The 23,666-nt window shown below is 37.5% G+C and overlaps 1 protein-coding gene across 3 annotated transcripts in view; it reads left to right on the top strand.

Moving 5' to 3' along the window:
• ACOT9 (acyl-CoA thioesterase 9) overlaps positions 1-23,408 on the top strand; it is a 77,317-nt gene extending 53,909 nt beyond the window's left edge. For 2 of the 3 annotated variants that reach the window (XM_070944070.1, XM_070944069.1), the window contains 7 exons: positions 1,392-1,459; positions 1,702-1,813; positions 2,338-2,428; positions 8,204-8,289; positions 18,624-18,711; positions 21,773-21,923; positions 22,945-23,408. In XM_070944070.1, coding sequence (XP_070800171.1) covers positions 1,392-1,459; positions 1,702-1,813; positions 2,338-2,428; positions 8,204-8,289; positions 18,624-18,711; positions 21,773-21,923; positions 22,945-23,009 — 661 coding nt within the window. In that variant the 3' untranslated portion in view covers positions 23,010-23,408. Of the gene's footprint in view, positions 1-1,391; positions 1,460-1,701; positions 1,814-2,337; positions 2,429-8,203; positions 8,290-18,623; positions 18,712-21,772; positions 21,924-22,944 lie in introns of those variants that run through there. The other variant, XM_070944071.1, reaches the window with a different exon arrangement.
• The last annotated feature ends 258 nt before the right edge of the window (positions 23,409-23,666 follow it).

The following is a 23,666-nucleotide window of genomic DNA, read 5'->3' as shown; positions in this document are numbered from 1 at the left end:
ATTTGTTCCAGCTGATTGGATCTTTCCTTCTTTTCTTCATCCATTTTTAAATGTATTTTTTGAAATTCTGTATCCATTATTTCAATTTGATCACTTAATTTGTTTAATGCCAACACAATTTGAGCTGAGTCAATACTAGCTTGAGAAATCTGTTTGAACTTAGATCGCACCGATTCATCTTTAGATGGATCCATCTTAATAACTCCTATAATTTTTTGACCAAATATTTCTATAACCTTATTCACAATTCAAAATCAATGGGTCATCAACTTGTATTTAAAAAATCTGATTCAAACAATGTTGAATTGTTGAAGAGGAAAATCTTTAACCATCAGTTCTGTACCACAAATACTCAGAAGGGTTTTTTCAGAAGGACTTGGGCTTATTTTACTTTCACTTTAAGGAGCCAGAGACGACAAATAAAGCATTAGGGAGTCCCAGATATAAAAAAGTTGAAAATCCAAATTATTGAAGGCTTGCTTACAATTGCTTCTTGTGCCAAAGGCAGTGTAAAATACAAACAGTGAAATTCCTGTAGTCAAGTTAATCAAGATCAGTTACACTCCTCAGCGCCATATTGCCCACTGCGAACTTCAAACAGCAAGAGTACTTTAGATTACTTTAAAACTTTTAACTTTTAGTCCACAATTTTCACAGTGTCTTCAAAAAAAAAAGGGATAATTGCTTTCAAATTTTCAGACGATCCCACAAACAAGCCATTTAAATATTCGGCTATTCCAAAAAAAAAAAAGAAAAAAAAAGGTTCCTGTTCTCCACGTTTATATCGACTCCAACATTCAGGCAGCTCTCATATATCTTATTTTTATCTTATTCAAACATAGCCATAAAACTTAATTTGCTGCCCTTCGCCCTGCGGACATTTTTTGCGGATCCAACTCACAATTAAGTTCAAATTTATTGTTTTTCAGACCTCTTTAAATCATCGTTTCGCCATTTCATCACCCCCTCTGCTCACTTTTATTTCCCCGAAGGGAAAGCACTTTAAAAAAGCCTCAATTAAAAGCATTTCAGGGTGGCTTACCGCATCGATCTTAATCCAACTAAATCAGGAACTCTTCAATAACGCATTTAGTTATTATCGGACTTTAAAAATGCTGTTTATTTTTATTTTCATCCACTTTCAATTTTCCATATTCCGCAGAGAGACGAAGACAATGTCTCTAAGCCACAGCCATGGACATGCCCCCAAGTTAAATCATTTGTGTTGTTGAGTAATAATAAGAAAAAATGTTTAAAACACTAAAATAGACATGCAGATTTCTCATTGCAAATGAACTTCTACATAAGTAACTATGCTAGGTTGCAGCCAAAAACATTTCATTTCCCCCCTGTAATGCATATTGTTTTGATTTTTTCAAATATATCCTCAGACCAGCATTTGTCAATCCATTAATTGCTGAAACCCCAGAGGAGGAAAAAATCTTAAAGGAAGGAGAAAGTAAGTACTCTTCTAGTCTGTGTTTTTTTGTTTTTTTGGGGGGGGAGGGCGAAATGGAGAAATTTTGTTTTGTGGCCATTCCTAAATAATTGGGGGAAACAGGTTCTTTGAGAGTGAAATAGTTTGGTGCGTAAAGCAGTCTAAAACACACTTACAGATTTCATCAGTTTTGAAAAAGGGATGAAATAAAGCTGTTGGAAGTCAGTTGTCATTCATTTTACATGTTTCATTCCATTGATCAGAGAACAAGATCAGGCGGCTTGAATCTAGTAGGGCTTCTTTACTGAAGGTTGCTCCTACTGCAGATGAAAGAAATATTATCCATAATATGTTCCTGAATACTCTGGATTCAAGGTAGGGAGTTCATTTATAAACATTTATTACATGTATATTCCATGTATACAGTATTAGGATTACAATTTGGAGGACTCCCAGACAGCGTGGTGCAGCAGTTATGCTGCTAGACTGTGATTACATAGAGTCATAGAGTTTATTCTGTCATAAGTGCACAGTGTGTAACTTCGATCCAGTCTCTCAGCCTAATATACTTCACAAGATGGTTGTTATAGAAAAGAATTGGAGGAGGGACCGTTTGAAAGCAGAATATGTTTATAGCATAGTAATGGGAAAGAATAACAAGATGTTCTTGGATTCTCCAACATCTATATCAAATATGGGGTCTCCAGATATTGTACTGTAGTGCCATCAATCATCTTGCTTAGGTATCAGAGAAGACAAGGTAAGATATGTAGGTGAACCTAAGGTCCTAGTCCCATTCACAGCATGTATCCATATAGTCTTAGGTAAAGGTTGAAATTCACAATATTGGGATAGGACAGTGTTCTTAACAATTTTACATGTTCTTCTCCATTTTTTAGGACAGTAAGTTTTCGTAGTCGGGTATTACTACCCAATTCAGTATGGATGCAAGACACAAAATTAAAGGGTTTGGAGATCTGCCATCCACAGGTATTTACTGAGCTATAGCTGATGTAGACTAATCCTTTTGTTTGACTCCTGCTTCAAATTGGTACATGATGTGGTACTTTCTATAATACGGTAGCTATTTGGCAATTTGATTTTTTGATAAATATTCATAGCCATTTCAAAGTCATGAAACATCTTCAGAAATTTAATTGCTCTGTACCCTCAATATTTAAAGAAGACATCTGTAATTGCTCTGTACCCTCAATATTTAAAGAAGACAGTAGCTATATTACTCAAGAATGTACACCAAATATATAATGTGAGTATTGCCAGTTTGTGCTTATAGCAATTTGGAGGGAATTTTCCTTAATTTCAATACACTGCAACAAAGCCAAACAGTTTTGTAATTTTATTAATCTATGGTCCTGAGGCATTCTCTTTTAGAATATAACAAAAGCTTGCAAGAAAGTAGACAAGCACTTTTTATAAAACATAATGTGAGATTTAAAATGACAAACCTCATAGAAAATAAGGCAGCGACCATGAACAAGTAAAAAGCAGATTTATTATAGATATATATAGGTATATATATCATAAGCTTTTGCAAAAGGGTTCTCCCATGAAAGAGAGAGAACGTCTTACAGCTCCGAAGACATGGTTTAAATACATTTTCAAACAATCAGCACAACAATTAAAACGCCCCCACTTATCATTGTTTTTCAGATGTTACATAACATTTTGGCTTTCTCAGCAACATTTTTCCCGATTTAGAATTCCCCCTTGGAGGGGCATTTCCCTCATAAAAATACCCTTTCAATATGTCTTAATTAAAACAATTAATTGGAACAGGGTATCTTCCTTCTTTCTATTACTTTAGCTTGGGTCAGCTTGACCCAACTCAGAATGTACTAACTGTCAGAGTACCTGGCATTATTTCCTCAGAAAAGGCATCATACATACTTCCCCTTTCTAAGTGTCTTACACAGCTAAGTAGCTTAGGGTTAGCTCAGGTCATATGAAGGGTAAATATGGAGTCGCTTAGGTTATATTCTTTACAGGAATAATTCCATTTCTCACAATCCAACCTTACCTTTTTGATCCATCCTTATTCCTGTAAATCATCGTGTATGTTTTATAACATAATACATACTTCCTGTCTACTTAATCTTTTCCCTTTTCTTCTTCTTTTCTTTGGTTTAGTTACCCGATAACAGTACTTCCAACAGTTACAACTTCCATGTGCACATTTGATACAAATACAAAAGATAATGCATATACAATAACAATGATACCTATAAACTTTAATTAAATGAGACTAGGCATCGAAGAGGTTAACAAATCCCATATTCCTTTAAAGGCTGTATTATCAGTTACATATGTTAAATGTGTAGTGATATTATGTAAAGCTTGTACCACCTCATCACTACATCCTGTAGCATACGCCTCACTTAGTGTAGCTGTTTTTCCTCCCTATACCTTTTCCTCCATATGATCGAAGGGGTACTTCACTGGCATTATAGGCCATTTTACAGGTTTTACAGATGCATAAATAATTAGATGTGGTTCTTTCTCTGGCTTAGGTGATTCCACATGTCCATGTCCATGTATATGTGACTCATCCACTGTCTCCTTTACAGTGATGTTTTGTGTAGTGTCCTTTGCAGCGACCTTATGTGGTACTCAGTTACTATGATAGAGATTAGCATTCATCATTTCATAATAAAATTCTGTTTCCTGATTAATGTTCTTAATATGTGCAACTGCCATAAAGACAGTCAGACGTCCAATTGTACAAGGACCTCCTACTGCATTAGCAGGTATGTATGCATAGGCATATAATACACAAAATAGAGACCATCCTCTAGGCAGGTATAACATCTGTCCTCTAAAATTTTTTACTACTGGTTCTGTGAGTGTGGCTTATTATATGGGCGTAGCTTAGTGGGGGGTAATGTGACTGGGTGGGCATGGCCAACTTTTTTTTTTTACTTTTAAAACCATTTTTTCTACAACCTTAAGAGGTTGTAGAAAAAATGCTTTTAGAAGCCTCTGACGATCCCAGCTGAGCCGCACGATCATCAGAGGCTTTTTTTTTTACTTTTAAAAGCATTTTTTTGACTGAAGAGGTTGTAGAAAAAATGGTTTTAAAAGTAAAAAAAAAAAAAAGCCTGTGATGAGGTGGGCAGGGTAAGCAAGCGGTGACGGTTTGGGGGTGTGGCCAGCCAATGTTATTACCAGTTCTCCGAACTACTATAAATTTTTACTATCGGTTCTTGTGAACCAGTGCGAACCAGGAGCAACCCACCACTGGTCCTATAGCATTTACCTCTTCCACTTCAGAACAGGTAAACACATGCTCAGTAGGCATAGGAGCATATACCACCTTTTCCTGTTTCTATAATCCTAAACTTCTTATAAGATGGTGCATAATTACTATAACAATTAGTGCATTGTATAAGAATTCCATTCTATTTACTAGAGCTTTGTACTGGGTAATTGTTTCATACATACGATTGCACCTTGGGTATTTACCCAACAGTACACCATCATTGAAAGAGGATTTAATACAAATCCCAGCTTCAGCTGTAGTCTCAATCAGGGTCAATGGTGTCTGCACCAGGGAATATTGTTGCTCAAGTTCAGTATGGAAACACAGCTGCTGTCATGTTATAGAATAACTATTGATAGTTATTCTATACAGCAAAAATCCCCATTCCTATTTGTATATATTGCATAATTTCCCACAAGGCAACAACCACTACCACTCCAAACCTCATCTTCCTAGTGAACTAGGTCCCCTGTTTAGAGTATGTTTAGATGTGTAAAAGCTTAAAAGCTTGCCATTAGACTTCAAGTCTTTCAGCCAATTGCTGGGGATTTAACATCCACCAGGTACCACAGCATCGATTTACACCATTCAATTATCTCCTTTCTTAATACAATCAATATCACAATAAAAATGTTTATTTCTCTCAACCAAATATTTAAATCAACTGCCCAAAGTTCCATTAGTTGGATATCTGTCTTTTAAAAGTTAGTTTAAGCAGGTTTGAGGCATCTGTTGACACTGTCCATCCATAAGCAAAGTGCGTATATATTTAAAAGTTAAGTGCAAGAGGATTGATGAATCTTGCTTCACTATCTATCCGGAGGGTGGGTCTTATGTCCAAACTGCTGTTTCATGGTCAACAGGATTTAGCAGGATCTGTCCCAGGCTTGGCTAAGTTTTTCCACACACCAGCTTGTTATCAGGACCCAATCACCACTTTTGTAGTCATGTATTTGAAAATTAAGAGGTGGAATTCATGCCAATAGTCCTTTAGACTTTAAACGAGAAAAACACTTGGACAGTCCCTGTATATTTTTTCTAAGAAAGACATCTTTAAGCTTTATTTTTAGGCAATCCCATACTCTCAGTATAGGGTAATCCAAACATCATATCATATGACGAAACATCTTTTCTTTAGATGGAAAAGAGATAAAGGCAAACATTTCGTCCAGAGAACCTGGAGCTCCAACATTAACCTTTTCACTGAATGTTTCTATTGCCAATATTTTTATTGCCAATCAATCCCCAGTTGCTCCATTACCTTTCTTACCATCTGCGCAGTGAAATGTGTACCTCTATCACTATCAATAATTTCAACCAATCCATATTTGGGTATTATTTGCTCTAATGTGAGTTTAACAGTCATCTGAGCATTTGCCCTTGCACAGGGAAAGACTTCAACCCATCCAGTTAGATGATCCACTATTACCAGCAAATACTTCAATGTTCCCATGGCTGGATCTCAGTGTAATCTACCTATCTTCATTGGATTGGCCAAATGGCCAAATACCTGTTGCTGTTTACGCATAATCTTCTTATTTATTCTTACACAATGTATTTATGTATTTGTACACAATGTAAATATTATCTCCCCACTTGTATGGCTATCGTATACATGCCTCTATAAATATATTTCCTTTTTTAAATTCTAGTAACACTTGTATTCCCTCTCTATTATATTCCTCATAATAGATGTATTTAGTATTCATAATCAATCCATTTTCCATCTATCTTTTCCGCACTCTCGTCTCTCATCTATGTCTCTTCATCATCTGTGAAGTCAGGTTTTGTCACTGCGTTCTTTTATTTACCAGCTGAGCTAATCATTTCTAGACTGTCTGACTTTCCGTACCTTGCCAAGAATTGTTATCAGTAAGCTACGTGCTTCCGCATTCTTTCACATTCCTTCACACACTCTTCCCTTTGTTCTCATGCCACGGGGGTGCCGGTTGCTGTGAAAAAGCAGCCGGCCCGAAGTATTTCAAAATGTAGCAATTATTTTTCTTAGTTAGTGAGGTGTTTTATTTTCTTTATAACAAATAAATGAGTTTTATTAGAGAACTTTTCTTCGCGTTTCTTTTCAGAATATTGCAACTTGGAGGAAGCCTCGATCCATCCTCTAATTAAACCAGGGTGATTTGTCCCAGAACCAAACATGGGATTAATCAATGCCCTGACAGTTTTTACATCACATTCCAGAATAGGAATGAAACCCTTCAACCACTTTTCCTCCCCCATTCGTGCAGCTTCTTATGCAGTTTCATCTGCCAATCTATTCTCCATAGCCTGTTTTGAGTTTCCCTTTCTCACACATAATTACATACATTATATGCATCACTTCCTGTATACTGCAACTTATTTGGAGCAAGTAGCATTGTTAAGCAATAGCTTTTCTGTGTGTGCCTTTAAGTTAGATTAGATTCTTGGTGACTGCGTGGACAAGACCCTGCAGTTTTCTTGGCAAGGCTTCTTGGAAATAGTTTGCCATTCCCAGGGCTGAGAGTGACTGGCCCAAGGTCACCCAGCAGGCTTCACGCCTAAGACAGGACTAGAATTCACAGTCACCCAGTTTTTAACTGGATGCTTTAACCACTATACCAAACTGGTTATTGAGCAATAACTTATTAGCAAAAGAAAAAAAAAAGCAACTGAATCAGGCACAGTTACTGGGAATCATGCAAAGATAGCTCTATGAAACTTATCAGTGATTATTTTCTCTTCCAGAACATAATTACGTAGTTCATATGCGTCCACATTGGTTTTAGCAGAACTTTCTGGAAACTTGATTAAATAGCTTCTAGCTTGTTATTATATGTTTTGTGTCTGCTGATTTTGGTGTTCTGTACAGAGTAATAGCAAGTATGTAATTCTTCTAGAGCAAAAGTAGCATTTAAGTTAATAGATAGAATAAATCCTTGTTTATTTCATCTTGTTTTATAATATACAACTGACTAGGTTATTGTGGTTCTATGTTTTCAGAGGTCCATGATTCTGCACTTTGATTTTTTTTAATGGAATATTCTAATAATACAAATTGCTCTTAATTTTAAAAAGTTGAGGATGTATGCATGCAGGTGTACACTGTCAGGGTTTTTCAAACTGTGTCTTGGAATTCTGTGTGTGTGTTTGTGTGTGTTGGGGGGTAATAGCTGTGATGGAGGGTGTCACTTTTTTTTAAAAAAAAACTTAAATCTATTTGCACAAAGAGAATGGGAATTCTGTCAGTCTTCCCTGGGCTTTAACTGCACCCTGTGGGCAATTGCAGTTTTATAAAGTTTAAAAATCCCTTTGATACATAATTTTTCATTATTAAAAGTAAGTGGTATATTTATTTCTTGCCCAACTCTAATCCCAATGAAATCATTAAGAAATCTATTTATCATTTTAGGGAGTAACTGTACTACAGTAGAGGGTTTAATAACCCCTGTCTTTAGTAATTTGTGTAAATGCTCAAAATTCATTCCTCCTATGGATATTTGTGAATATAGGAACGTAACATTTTCAACAGAATCTTTGGAGGCTTTCTCATGAGAAAAGCATATGAACTTGGATGGGCTACTGCCTACAGCTATGGGTAAGTATTAGGCTATGTCTCTCTTCCTCTCACTTGAAATATAACATTGCCAGGGAAGGGTGATGTCAATCTCCTTTCCCATCTAGCATCCCTTCCTAGGCTTTTGGGATGCCTAAAGGGTTCTCTTCTTCCCTTTCTTGGTCACTTTGCACAATCTGAGCAAGAAGCATAATGCACTTTAAATCAGTGTAAACTAGTTATTAAATATTTTTCTAAGTCGCGCATCTTTTCTCATTCTGAAACTAAACTGAATTGACTAAAAATGTACATTGTTTAAAATGTTACAAGTTGTCCTCGAGTTATGACCACAATTGAGCCCAAAATTTCTGTTGTTAAGTGAGACATTTGTTAAGTGAGTTTTGTCCCACTTTATTATCTTTCTTGCACAGTTGTTAAGTGAATTATTGCAGTTGTTAAATTAGTAACACAATTGTTAAGTGAATCTGGCTTCCCCATTGACTTTGCTTGTTAGAAGGTCACAAAATCATCATATGACCCTGGGACATTGCAACCATCATTGAGTCAGTTGCCAAGTTGTCAGAATTTTGATCATGTGATCAAATGGGGATGCTGCAATGGTTGTGTCAAAATGGTCAAACGTCAATTTTTTCAGTCCTGTTGTAACTCTGAACGATCACTAAATGAACTGTTGTAAGTTGAGGACTATATGTATAAGCATACAATAGAAAATAAGGGAGCAGGCTGGCAGGAAGATGCTGTGAAGATTGGGGAGAGGGTCACTAAGCATATCAATGGCAGGTATGGGAAAATGCTGAAGCCATTGGGATAGGCAAGTTGGTGGGAAGATGCTGAAAAGAGGGATGACTAGCAAAAATAGCAGCTATGGAAAGATTTTTGGAAGATTAGAACTGGAAAAGACCTTGGAAGTCTTCTAAGCCAAGTAGGAGACCATATACCATTTCAGACAAGTGACTGTCCAGTCTCTTCTTAAAAACCTCCAGTGATGTAGCACTCACAACTTCTGATGGCAAGCTGTTCCACTGGTCCTCACTGTTAGGAAGTTTCTCCATAATTCCAGGTTACTTCTCTCCTTGATTAGTTTCCATCATTTCTTGTCCTGCCCTCTGGTGCTTTGGAAAATCAGTTGACCCCCTCCTCCTTGTGGCAACCTCTCAAATATTGGAATACCGCTATTATATCCCCCCTAGTCCTTCTTTTCTCTGGACTAGCCAAACCCAAATCCTGCAACCATTCTTCATGTTTTAGTCACCAGGCCTTTAATCATCTTAGTTGGTATTCTTTGTACTTTTTCCAAAGTCTCAACATCTTTTTTGTAATGTGGTGATCAAAACTTGATGCAATATTCCGGGTGTGGCCTTACAAAGGCTTTATAAAGCAGTACTAATACTTCATATGATTTCAATTCTATGTCTCTGTTTATACAACCAAGGATTGTGTTAGCTTTTTTTGGCTGCTGCCGCGCACTGCTGGCTCATATTTAAATGATCATCCACTTGGATTCCAAGCCCCTCTCACAGTTACTGTTTTTGAGCAGATGCATAGGAAAATAAATCAATAACACTATATTAAATTATATTAACTACCATACCATTTTCTTTTCATTTTCACAAAAACTACTTATTTTTAAGTCACTATGTGATTATACAATTGTAACTGTATTGCCTGATATAATATTTTCACATATTTTAGGTTGGCCCAGTACAGTTAAGACTAATTTATCAGTACTAATGGAATCCTGTGTCAGATGACAGTGAATATGGATGTAACTTAAAAATGCAGGAATTGAGATTTTATTCATCTGTTAACCCTGTGTGGCAGAAATCAGTTTGCTGAGATGACAACATCAATTCTTTCCATCTCATTCTGAGCAGGATACAAGATAATCCTTGATTTATGATCACAATTGAGCCCAAAATTTCCATTGCTAAGCAAGACTGTTGTGAATTTTGCCCCATTTTCTTGCCACAGTTGTTAAGTGAATCACTGCAGTTGTTAATTTAGTAACATGGTTGTTAAGTGAATCTGGATTCCCCACTGACTTTGCTTGTCAGAAGGTTGCAAAAGGTGATCACATGGCTCTGGGATACTGCAACTGTCAAAAATATATGCTAGTTGCCAAGTGTCCAAATTTTGATCACATGACCATGGGGATGCTGCAATGATCAAGTGAAAAACAGACATAAATAACTTTTTTCGGACTTCCGGTTGGTGAATCCCAGCGAAATGGCGCTGTGACAGCGATCGCTGCTTGCAGTGCCACTTTTTTGTTGCGTTTTGGGGTCCCTTCGAGGCGTGGGAGCTTGGAGAGCTCCGCGGACGATAGCGGGGTGTCAGCAGGCAGAGCGGTGAGGAGCAAGCACTCTCTGCTGGACCGACTACCGCTGTCAAACTAATGCGGCACGTCTGCTTTAAATGGCAGACTTGAAGCTGTGATAGCCAACAAAAGGCAGGAAGCAAGAAGATTTCGGTGAAGTTGGTGCCTATTATCATTCGTACTACTATCCCTTAAACACGCTCGGAGTGAGTTCAATTGGATTGTGCTGGCTGCGTCTGATAAGAAGGATCCTGGAAGGAATTGGCGGCGATTGTGAGGTTGGAGGAGATTGGTGGGAGATGAAATCGCAGACGTGCTGGTGAGACTGAGGACATTTTTAGAAAGGGAGACGGAGCCTTCAGTGGATTGGATTGATACTTTGTTTCGAGCAAACAAACTTTGGAAAGTTAAGAGTGTGGAATAGACTAATTGAATAAAGGAACTGGATTTTGGAAGTGCGGTAGCTGTCAGGACTAACAATAAGATTGTCTCGAGCTGAGAGACTGAGGAGCATTTGGGGAAGATAACGTGGCTGATGAAATCTGAATGACAATGCAAATGGAGAGTGATTGAACTTAAGAGCAACGCGAAGCAGATCATACAGCAAAGCGTGCCTGCTGCATCATTGTAAAAGAATTTTTTTTTATATTTTTTTTGGTTGCTTTTCCCTTCTGCTCTTTTATGACTGAGAGAAGTTATTGAGCAATTAATCAACTAATCAATTAATTAATCAACGAGTTGGGCAAATAACAACAACAAGAAAAAAAAAACATTAGAAAATTTATATATCTTTAAGTATATATCTATATTAATATTATATATATTACATATTCCATTTTAGATAATCTTAATTAATTGTGAACTTATTTAAAATTTATTAAGTACTTTTTAGATTTTTTATTAAGGAATTTATATACGCTATAATCTTTTATATTCTATAATTGGATTTTTCCCTTTCTTCTCCTCCTTTCTTCTTTCAATTATTGATTCTTAATTTTGATTAGCTCTTTATAACTTAAAATATTGAATATTGAGATTGCATAATTAATGATTTATATGTGTACTTAGATTGCTCAAGAGATATTAGAAAGTCACCAGTGCTTAAGTGTTAAATAAGAGTAGGTAAAGATAATTTGCTTAAGTAGTGGTAGCAGGTGAGAGGGTTATCTTAGTTCAAATTAGTTTAACTATTAATTGATCAATAAGTGACTTATTACAAGATAGGTTTGTGCAATAGATAAAAATTTGAATTATTGATTTATTGTATTACTAAACAATATTGAATAGTGGAACGGAAGGGAACGATTTAATATAAATTCATTTGATAGAGGCAGTTAAATATTGGTGGATGACAATTTGGAAAAACATTGAAAATATAACAAGAAAACAGAAAAAGATATTAAAAGAGATGAGCTTCTCATCCACGGTGACAAAAACAGGAAAGAAAACATCCTCAAATCCCACGATCACAACGACATCACCTGCTACACAGAAATTGACTGAAGGTTTCTCAAAAATGGAGAAATCAGGAATGCTACCCACAATGCAAGCAATGCAATCAACATTGACAGCAATACAGGACACGATGATTATGTTACAAGAAAAAATGTCTAGTAATCATACTGAATTGAAGACAGATATTAGGGCATTAGATCAAAAAATGATTGGTATACAGGAATCGATACAAACTAATACACAGAAGATTAAAAAGATGGAAGTTAAAATGGAACAACAGGAAAAAAATTTAGATACGGTTGACCAAAAACTGATGGAACAGAACAGGGAATTGGCAGACTCAATTACCCAATTGGAAATGGATCGAGCCTCCTTCTATCTCCGTTTCCAAAACATTGCGGAAGATAAGGAAGAAGATCTGTGCCAGGTGATGGCAGAATTAATTGCTGGGGTGTTGCAACAAGATAAATTGGATATTATAAAGGAAATTGACGAGGCGTACAGGGTCCAGACAAATTATGCACGAAGAAACAAATTGCCAAGGGAGGTGCATATAAGATTCGCAAGGAAGAAGGTAAAGGATATCCTCTATAGTGTGGCAAGAGATGAGCCAATCATGTATAAGGGAAAGGAGGTGATCATACTTAAACAAATCCCAAGGAGGGTAAGGGAGATAAGGAGAGATTATAGGTTTTTGGCTACTCAATTAAATAAAAGGAATATTCTCTTCAGGTGGATTTTACCAGAAGGCATGTGGATCACATGGCAAGGGAATAAAGTTAAGATAGATAGCTTAGTAGCAGCTCAAGAGTTCCTGGATCAATTACGAGCGTCTGAAGAGGATCAAAGTAGTAAGGAGGAGTTAGAGGCAGAAACATCGAAAGAAGAAGTAACCCAGCAGATAAGAGAGAAAGAAGGGATATCGAAGGAAAAGGAGGAGGAAGATAAGGATAGTAAGGAGACAAAGAAAGACCAAAGTCCACAAAGAGTCACACGTGCCAAGAAGTATTAGGATAGTATACAAAAATTAAGAGATGGATGATTGGAAATTGATATCGGTTAACGTAAATGGCCTAAACGATAACAAAAAGAGGAAATTTTTTTTTACAAAATTAGCTAAACAAAATATGGATATAGTGTGCCTTCAAGAGGTCCATATTAAAAAGGAAAATCAAAAATATTTGGAATATAAGAAATTGGGGAATCTTTATGCATCCCTAGCTGATAAAAAGAAAAGGGGAGTAGCATTGTACATCAAGAAGGAAATAAAAGCCGAACTAAAATATGCAGACCCGAAGGGAAGGGTATTAATGGTGGAAGTTAAAAGAGGCAACTGTCCAATCTTATTAACAGCAATTTATGCCCCGAATGAAAACCTAGGAGACTTTTATAAAAAATTAGGAGAGAGATTAAGCATGATGGATAAGAGCAAGATTTGCATAATTGGCGATTTTAATGGGGTAATAGATTCAAATAGAGATTATAAGGGGACCAAAGGTAAAAAGAAAAAGAGGAAAAATTTACCAAAACCATTCTTTGATATGGTAGAAGAATTCAATCTAGTGGATATTTGGCGGGTTCTGCACCCATATCAGAGGCAGTATACATATTATTCTAATCCTAAGAAATCTTGGTCTAGGATTGATATGATGTGGATAAGCAGAGATATAGGGTTAGATATTAAGTCAACAGAAATCATGCCCAACATTTGGGCAGACCATAATCCATTAGAGGTTAAATGGGAATGTACGCACAAGAGAAGAAATACAAGATGGAGATTAAATAATCAATTTCTAAAGGACAAGCAAAATGTTGAGAAAGTAAAAAAAGAATTAAATTTATTTTTTGAAGTAAATGAAAAGGAGGCAACATCTCGAGGTATCATATGGGATACAATGAAAGCGTACGTAAGAGGACTAGCAATATCGTATAGTGCACACAGGAATAAGGAAAGAAGAGAGAGGCAGAAGGCACTGATAGAAGAATTAGGGAAAGCCGAGAGGGAACTACAACATAAACCAGATAATAAGGATGTTAAAGAAAATTGGATGGTTATACGGCACAAATTAAACGTAATAGATCAAGAGGAATTGGCGTACAAAATGAAACGAACCAAACAATATTATTTTGAAAATGCAAACAAACCGGGCAGGTGGCTGTCCTATAGGTTAAAAAAAGAAAAAGAGAAAGGCATAATTCATCAATTGGAAGACCCGGAAGGCCACCTCAACAATAAACAGGAAGATAAATTGGAGATTGCCCGAGAGTATTATGCGGCTCTGTATGCGGAAGAACAAATTCCTAATGAAAAGGTGGTCCAATACTTGTCAAAAGAAAGTCTTCCAAAAATCGGGGAAGAGGATAAAGAAATACTTAATAAAGAAATAACGATGACAGAATTAAGAATGGTAATATCAAAACTTAAAAAGAACAAATCCCCAGGCCCAGATGGACTTCCAGGGGAATTTTATAAAAATTCGGATTTGGGAGAAATTTTGTTACCAAAGTTGTTAGAAATTTATAATGAGGCCCTAACAGAATCCAAAATTCCAGAATCATGGAGAGAGGCGTATATTACTCTCCTCCAAAAAGAAGGAGAAGACCCAAAATTAATTAAAAATTACAGACCGATATCCCTCCTGAATACGGACTACAAAATCTATATGGGTATTTTAGCAGGAAGGCTAAAAATAATTTTGAATAAATTAATACACAGCGACCAAAATGGATTCCTCCCTGGGAGGCAAATCAGGAATAATACAAGGATGATAATAGACATATTGGAATACTATGAGGAACACCCGAACAAAGAAATGGCATTGGTCTTTGTCGACGCCCAAAAGGCATTTGACAATCTTAATTGGCAATTTATGAAACAACAAATTATCCAAATGGAATTCGGATCAAATTTTGTCAATACGATATCCACAATCTATCAAAAACAAAAGGCTAATATATTACTGAATGGAGAACTAACTAAGGCTTTTCAAATTAGAAAAGGGGTCCGACAAGGGTGCCCTCTATCCCCACTTCTATTTATCTTAGCACTAGAAGTATTCTTGAGAAAGATTAGGAACAATAATGAAATAAAGGGTCTGACAATTAGAAAAGAGATATATAAGACACAGGCATTTGCAGATGATGTGGTATTAATCATGGAAGAACCATTAGAATCAGGCACTAAAATTCTGGAAGAATTGGGCAATTACGGGGAGGTAGCAGGCCTTAAATTAAATAAATCCAAAACTAAATTATTAACAAAAAATATGACGGAGGCAAGGAAAAAAGTACTGGAAGAATCAATGGAGATCCAAATCGCCAAGAAGGTAAAATACCTGGGGGTCTGGATTTCATCAAGGTGCTCGGCCCTTAGAGAGGATAATTATTTACCATTGATTAGAAATATTAAACAGGATCTGGAAAAGTGGGGAAGACTACAGATATCATTATTAGGCAGAATCGCGGCAATAAAAATGAGCATATTACCCAAGTTATTGTATCTATTCCGAACGGTCCCTGTTAAATTAGATAAAAAATTCTTTCTGGAGCTCAATAGCATCATCAGGAAATTTATTTGGGAGGGAAAGAAACCAAGGATAGCAATTAGGAATTTACAGGACAAGAAGGAAAGAGGGGGTTTCGGATTACCTAAATGGGAGTTATATCAAAAAGCTGCAAACCTAGTATGGCTGAAAGAATGGGCAACCCTAAGAAATAAAAGACTGTTAACTCTAGAAGGGTATGATCTCCAGAAGGGTTGGCATGCATATCTCTGGGATACTGGGAAGAAGATAAAAACTTACTTCCATAGACATAAAATAAGGGAGATCTTGATACAAATATGGGGAGAGATGAGACAGAAGCACTATAGGAAAATTCCGAGATGGCTTTCCACCATGGAGGCTATAATATATCCAAATGTATTAGAAATGGGTAAAACGTTCAGATACAATGAATTATTAGATGGGGGAGGGAACCTTAAAACAAGGGAAGAATTGATGGAACAAGGTATTTCTATAGACTGGTGGCCATATAACCAAATTAAATCCAGATATAAAAAAGATAAGGAGGAATTCGGCATTGAAATGAGCATAAATGGATTTGATAAGATATGGATGGGTACGGACGACAAAATTTTAGCTAAATTATATAATTATTTATTGGAGTATGATATGGCAGAGGAAGTAGTTAAAGAACCGATGTTAGCATGGGCCAAAAATATAGGACAGAATATAAATTTGAACGAATGGGATTCAATATGGAATAATAACCTTAAAATGACAAAGGCGACGGCTTATAAGGAAAACCAATACAAGCTGTTTTATAGATGGCATATGGCCCCAGCCAGGATAGCGAAGATCTACCCCAATTCGAGCCCTAAATGTTGGAAATGTGACCATCAGCAGGGTACTTTTTATCATTGCTGGTGGACATGTAATCAGGCACAAAAATTCTGGAGGATGATATGGGTGTGGATTAGAGAAATAATAAAAGAAAATTTTGATTTTGACCCAAAAGCTTTTCTCCTGGGAATTTTGAAAACTGAATATGCAAAAAAGAAAAAGTATTTAATTATACATATTCTGACAGCCGCTAGAATTTCCTTTGCCCAGTATTGGAAAGAAAAACAAATACCACCTCAAGAACATGTTATTGGAAAAATATTGGAGTGCGCCGAAATGAACAAATTGACTTCAGAAATTAATGACAGAGAAGATTCAGAATTTTATAGCGTGTGGGACATGTGGTACGAATGGATGGGGGAAAGAAATAAAGAAGGTAATAGAGATTAAATTTTAACTAATTAACAAAATCTATATGAATAGTATTAGATTTAGTCTGAGGGAGCTGAGCACTATTATTTTTAAGTGTTTGAAATTAAATCTAGCTCCAAGAAACAATATCAACAAAAGACAAGCAATAATGTATGCAGATGTATATATGTATATAACTGCACCAATGAACCGAAAATGTACCGATTGTATTACTATATGTTATAATAAAATCTAATTAAAAAAAAAAAAAAAAAAACTTTTTTCAGTGCTGTTGTAACTTTGAATGATCATTAAATGAATGGTTGTAAGTCGAAAACTACCTGTATTGGGTTCTCAGAGCAGTCAATATTACCAATTCAAGATTGTGGCAGCTGTAAGAAACAATATTTATTTAATAAATAAAGAAGCAGCATTGCAATGAAGTCAACTCAATAGCTATTGATATGTTACTAGACAGTATGTAAGGAATAGGTATTTATTTATTTTTATTATCAGATTTATATACCGCCCTTCTCCCGAAGGACTCAGGGCGGTGCACAACCAAAGTAAAAACATAAATACAAACATTAAAATACAGTTAAAAAGATATATATACGTTTGGCCCCATAGTTAAAAAAACAATAACAAACCTATTAAAAACATTTTAAAAAGTGTTAAACCAGCCCGGCTTGCTGAAAAAGAAAGGTCTTAAGGACACGGTGGAAGGTCTTGGATTCTTCATTATCTCTGGGGGCAGCTGATTCCAGAGGGCAGGTGCCCCCACAGAAAAGGCCCTCCCCCTGGGGGCCACCAGTCTACATTGCTTGGCCGATGGCACCCTGAGGAGGCCCTCTCTGTGGGAGCGCACAGGTCGGTGGGAGGCCATTGGTAGCAGCAGGCGGTCTCGAAGATATCCAGGTCCTATGCCATGGAGCGCATAGGTATCACCAGTCCAGAGAAACAGAGGGAAAAGTTTAAGAGTTTACTGCTAGCTATAGAGAGCTGCAGTAGAGAAAAGACAGGAGAAAGGATAATTTGCAGATAATTAGTAGATTATCTGCAAATTATCTGCAAGTAGATTATGTTGATGAAAAGTTTGAGTCTATGTTATCTTACAAAGTTGCAAAGATCTTGTGCTTCCTGGAGGCATTCTTTTTTAGGTGTACCCTTTAGCACTTGATCAAGCTTCACTTACAAAGAAAATTATTAAGATCATATCTGATGTTACCAGTTATGTATTTTTATATTCAAATGTAGGGATGTATGCTCTTGGCACTGGTGGAAAGGAAAACAAGTGCAGTATAAATCAAATCATTTTTTTATTTGAAAATCATGTTATATTTGAATGGCTGTGGAATTCCACATAATAGTTCACCTTGTTCTTAAATAACATATATGAGGGTCAGTTGTTATTTTTACTTGTAATTATCTTCTAGTAATAGCTTATGAATTGTAAAATCAGCTCCTTAGATGTTTAAGCTGATTTTAGCTTAGTGAAATAATAAAGTCTTTATACTTGCTAATGTGTGCATACTATACTACAATAAGCAGTTATGAATTTGAGCGGTAATCAAGAGAATTCCTTAATATTCTTTTACTGGATTGTCATGTATACCTGAGAATCTGTAGTCCAATGAATTTGGAAAATACGCATAATTAAATGTCTATTTTATAAACTAATATTTTATATCATTTATTAACAAATGTCAGGATCATAATAAGTTTCTAACATGGAATATAATTTAAAATATAAAACAATCCATGTCCATCTTTTAAAAGTATATGTATGTGTAAATATGCATAATTACAGTATTTTTTTCAAACATCAGAAACTCCAGACCTTATGTGGTAGCTGTAGATGATATTATGTTTCAAAAACCAGTTGAAATTGGATCCTTACTATTACTTTCTTCCCAGGTAATAAATTAAACATATTAATAGATGAAACTAATTTAAAGTGTTTGGATTACTCCACCTTTGAACATTAAGAAGTTGGATAAATACTGATCTTTAAATACGGGAAATCCTTGACTTAAAATGGAAATTGGGACTGAAATTTCCATCGCTAAGTGATGTAGCTGTAAAGCGTGACTGCTTAGCTAGCAATCTTTGCAATCATGGTTGCTGTCGTTAATTAACCTGCACATGATTGTTAGGTAAGGCAACTTCTTGCTGGCTTCCCATAACCAAAGTCAATGGGGAAGCCAGCAGGAAATTGCAAATCCCAAGCTAGCTGACAGGTAAATGACTGGGGGGCGTTGGGGAGGGAGCAAGGGGGAGAGGGTGTATGAAGGTACAGGGCAGGGGTGAAATCCTACTGGTTCAGACCAGTTCGGGCAAATTGGTAGGGACGATTGGCATCGGTTCACCGAACCAGTAGCAATCATCCCTGGTGGCCCCGCCCATGCCTGCCCGCTCACCTCTTCTGGCTCGCTCGTCCCTTCCGGCTCACTCACTGCTTTCGGCCGCTCGGCGCTTCCGTCTGCTCAGCCCACCCACCCACTCCTGCCCTATATAAGTTCCCTTCACCACATGGCCCAGCTACTCACCTCGCCAGTTGCCTACCTGCTCAGCTGACCAAAGGTAAGCAATGCATGTTGCCCACTTGCTCTTCGCCTTGGGTCAGGGGCTGGGGCCCAGGGACGTGTGATTCCCCGAGGACCCGGAGCCACTTCCCACTCGCCATCCGCCTCAACTGGGTCGGGGAATGCATCATTCCCTGGCTCTGGCCTTGCCCCGGAGCTGCTGCCCGCTCGCCGCCCGCTCTCCCTTCGTCACATGATGCGTCCTTACCTTCCTCCTGCAGCTGGCTGCCAGGGAAGGCAAGCCAGGGCTGAGCCGTTGCTGCCGGGTTCCCTGCCAATCCACATCTCGCCTCCCTTGTTGCGAGATGGCTGCAGTACCAGCCTCTTTTTTCGGTGCACTTGGAGGCGCTTCCTGTGCCGAAAGATGCACAGGCTGCAGGCTTCTTGTAGTGAAAGTAACCAGATCTGCTCCCCTTCTTAAATGCGCCGCTGCCATCACCACCCTGTTCCATGTGCCAGCTGTGCATGCGCACACCATTTATTTATTTATTCATCATTCATCAGTGGCAGCAGGTAACGTGCTCATGCGTGGCCAGTGCATGGAACAGGGAGGCGATTGCTGCGGCACATTTAAGAAGTGGAACGGCTCGGTAACTTTTGCTACAAGAAGCCTGCAGCCACTGTATCTTTCAGCACAAGAAGCGCCTCCAGGTGCACCAAAAAAAAGAGGCTGTGGCTGCAGGCATCTTGGGACAGGGGAAAATAGGCAGAATAGAAATTTTTTTTTCCTACCGGGTTCTGTAGGCGTGGCTTGGTGGTGGGGGTCATGTGACTGAGTGGGCATGGCTGTGAGTGACGTCATGTTGGCCACACCTACTCAGTCACAGGAAACCCCCCTCCCCAAGCCATGCCCACAGAACCGGTAGTGAAAATTTTTAGATTTCACCACTGGTACAGGGTTGTGCAAATGGCTGGCACAATGCAAGCACAGAGGTGCTGGCAGAGAGTACAAGGGTGGGGAAGAATTCCCCACTAACTTACAACCTTCTCTGATGTCTTCTCCATTGACTTTCTGGGGAAGCCAATAGGGAAGGTTGCAGATGGTGTCTATGGAGATTCTCAGTCATCCAGGTCACAGTAGTCCCAAAAGTGCTTTTTCAAGAGGCAACTGGACTTTCTGGTTTTTCTTTGAAGACATTTCACTAAAAGAACTAAAACACATCAAGGAAGCCCTTAGATTAGAATGTGTGGCTATCCCAAGTGGGCCTTCACCAAAAGACCCTACAGGAGCTCCTCTATAAAAGCCAGTGAAGAGAACAATAAACAAAGCAACGTCATTCCAAATGTTACAGGCATATCAGAAAAGCTAAGGAGGATCTTCAGCCAACACAACATATGTGCACACTTCAAACCCAAGAATAAACTAAGGCAGAAGCTTGTCCACCCCAAGGATAAAACACTCAGATACAAACTGAGCAATGTGGTATATGCAGTACAATGCAGCAAGCCATGTGCAGATCTGTACATTGGGGAAACAAGACAACCACTTCATAAACACATGACACAACATAGGAGAACAAACCTATTAGGACTAGATTCAGCAGTCCATCTGCATTTAAAAAACAAAGGCCACGCTTTTGAAGACAGCAAAATCCACATTTTGGACAGAGAGGAAAGAGGGGTCAAAGAGGCCATCTGTATCAAAATTGAACAGCCCTCTCTCATCATCTATCTCCAGTTTACAACACAGTCCTTCCAACAGTTCCAAGAAGGCTCCACATCCATTTGCACCATTCAGGTGATCCTAATGACACAGATAAACCTCCAGGCTTTAACTACTCTCTAAATAAAAGAATGCAAATGACCAGCTGTCTGCATGGAGTACAAATCCTTCCATTCAGATTAACAGATTAACAGAGTTGGAAGGGATCTTGTAGGCCTTCTAGTCCAACCCCCTGCTCAAGCAGGAGATCCTACACCATTTCTGACAAATGGCAGTCCAGTCTCTTCTTGAAAGCTTCCAGTGATGAAGCTCCCACAACATCTGAAGGCAAGCTGTTCCATTGGTTGATTGTTCTCATTCCCCACCATCGACTCAAAGCTGAAGAAGCTTCTTGGATGAGAAATGAAACCTCTTCAAAGAAAAACCAGAAAGTTCAGTTGCCTCTTGAAAAAGCACCTTGGTTGCAGATGGTGTAATAGCAAGGAGTTTGGCAATCAGTTGGAAGTGTGAACTAGTTGCCAAGTGTCCAGATTGTGATCACATGACCAGTGGGGCGCTGGGATGGCTGGAACTTCAATGACCAGTTGTAAACAATCCTTGTAACTTTGAACTATTGCTGAACAAATTGTTGTAGATGAAGACTACCTGTAATAAAATGTCATGCATACTTTATTCATTTTCGAAATTCTATACCGAATACCTAGTTGACCCTAATTTTTAATTTTTAAAGGTTTGTTATACTGAAAAAAATAATATCCAGGTTCGGGTGCATAGTGAAGTTTATGATCCAGACACCAGGGTACACCACACAACCAATGTCTTCCATTTCACATTTATGATAGAGAAGGAAATACCAGATGTTGTTCCCAAGACATATGGTGGTGAGTAATCATTTCAATATCTCACTGTCTATGTAATAAAAAAATAATTTATAATGAATTAATTTAAAAGTAGTGACCTTTAGAAATATGAGCCTGCTTGTTTTTTTCTCCCTCATAGCTTCATTTATCTGGTGCTATAATATACTAATCTATGCCATCAGTTTTCAGATTACTTTCAGTATTTTATCTGTCATGTCCTCTATTAGCATTGATCTTCAGTTTCTTCAATTTGTATTAAACAAATTATTTTAAATTAAAGAACTAATTAAGCATTCTTGTGGCTCCCAGTGGTCTTCCGGGTGCGATTCAAGGTGTTGGTTACCACCTTTAAAGCGCTCCATGGCATAGACCGACTTCTGCCACCAATAGCCTCCCACCGACCAGTCCGCTCCCACAGGGAGGGTCTCCTCAGGGTGCCATCGACCAAGTTATGTCGGCTGGCAACACCCAGGGGGAGGGCCTTCTCTGTGGGAGCCCCAGCCCTGTGGAATGAACTGCCCCCGGAAATACGTAAGATCTCCGACCTCCGGGTGTTTCGCTGCGCACTGAAGACCCTGTTGTTCCGCCAGGCCGGGCTATCAACATAATAATTTTAAATTGGGGTATTTTAAATTTCTGGGATTTTAATTTGAGCCTAATCTATTTAATGATTTTAAATTTTTAATTGTTTTGTTTTGCGTTTTTAAATAGGCTGTACACCGCCCTGAGACCTTCGGGAGGAGGGCGGTATAGAAATAAAATTATTATTATTATTATTATTATTATTATTATTATTATTATTATTATTATCATTATCATTATCATTATCATTATCATTATCATTATCATTATCATTATTATTATTATTATTATTATTATTATTATTATTATTATTATAAACACAGAAACACTTGTTTTATCTATCTGGAAAGAGCAGGCTTAAAAAATTAAGAAAATTAATATTTAAAGAAAATTGTGAAAAATAAAAAAGTCTTGAGCATCCAACTGATTATGAAACTTGACATTTGTGCTTTTCTTTCAGAATCTATGTTGTATTTGGATGGAAAAAGGCACTTTGATTCAGTTATGAAAGAAAACACAACATAGGATCAGCACAGAATTATAGCTTTGGATGGCCTTGAAAACTTCAGAGTGGTTATCAGAAAGAACAGAAAAGTCCTAGTATTTTTGTTGCAATTTATATAAATATTTTAATGTTCTCATTGCATGTATTCTTCATATGTTTAAGCATGAAACAAATATAGAATATTTTGCTGAGCGTCCAGTTATGATTGGGATGGGCAAAATATTGTGTAAATAAATAATCAGTAGAAAAAGAAAAAAAGTTACTTTTGAGTAGGACGTATAGAAAATAGTATACAATAATGCTCCTGAATATCTTTCATACTTTTAAAAACTTGTATGTTATTTAAATTCATGCAACGTATAGTGGAAACACTACATTGGGCCAATTAAGACATTTCTCCCCTTTCCCTTTAGATCCATAAAAAATCTCATTGTGCTGATTGGTAGTTGTTTTTAAAGTTTTTTTAAATCACCGTTTTCCCCAATAATAAGACCCCCCCTAAAAATAAGCTCTAGTTAAGACCCCACCCACTCTGTCCCACCGTCTGGTTGCTCACGGTCACAACGGGGCAGGAGGGCATTTGGTACCGCCACGAGGTAAGGTGAGGTGAGGCAAGTGGCAGGGGGAGCTTCCACATTCGCTCTGGTCTCATGTACCTCAAGGCCCCCACAGCCAGG

This window comes from Pituophis catenifer, unplaced genomic scaffold (genome assembly GCF_029215685.1).
Source record: "Pituophis catenifer annectens isolate HBS135680 unplaced genomic scaffold, rPitCat1.0.hap2 SCAF_4, whole genome shotgun sequence".
Classification (NCBI taxonomy): Eukaryota; Metazoa; Chordata; class Lepidosauria; order Squamata; family Colubridae; genus Pituophis; species Pituophis catenifer.
Note: the sequence above shows the minus strand (reverse complement) of the source record. Positions and strands in the feature narration are given on the sequence as shown.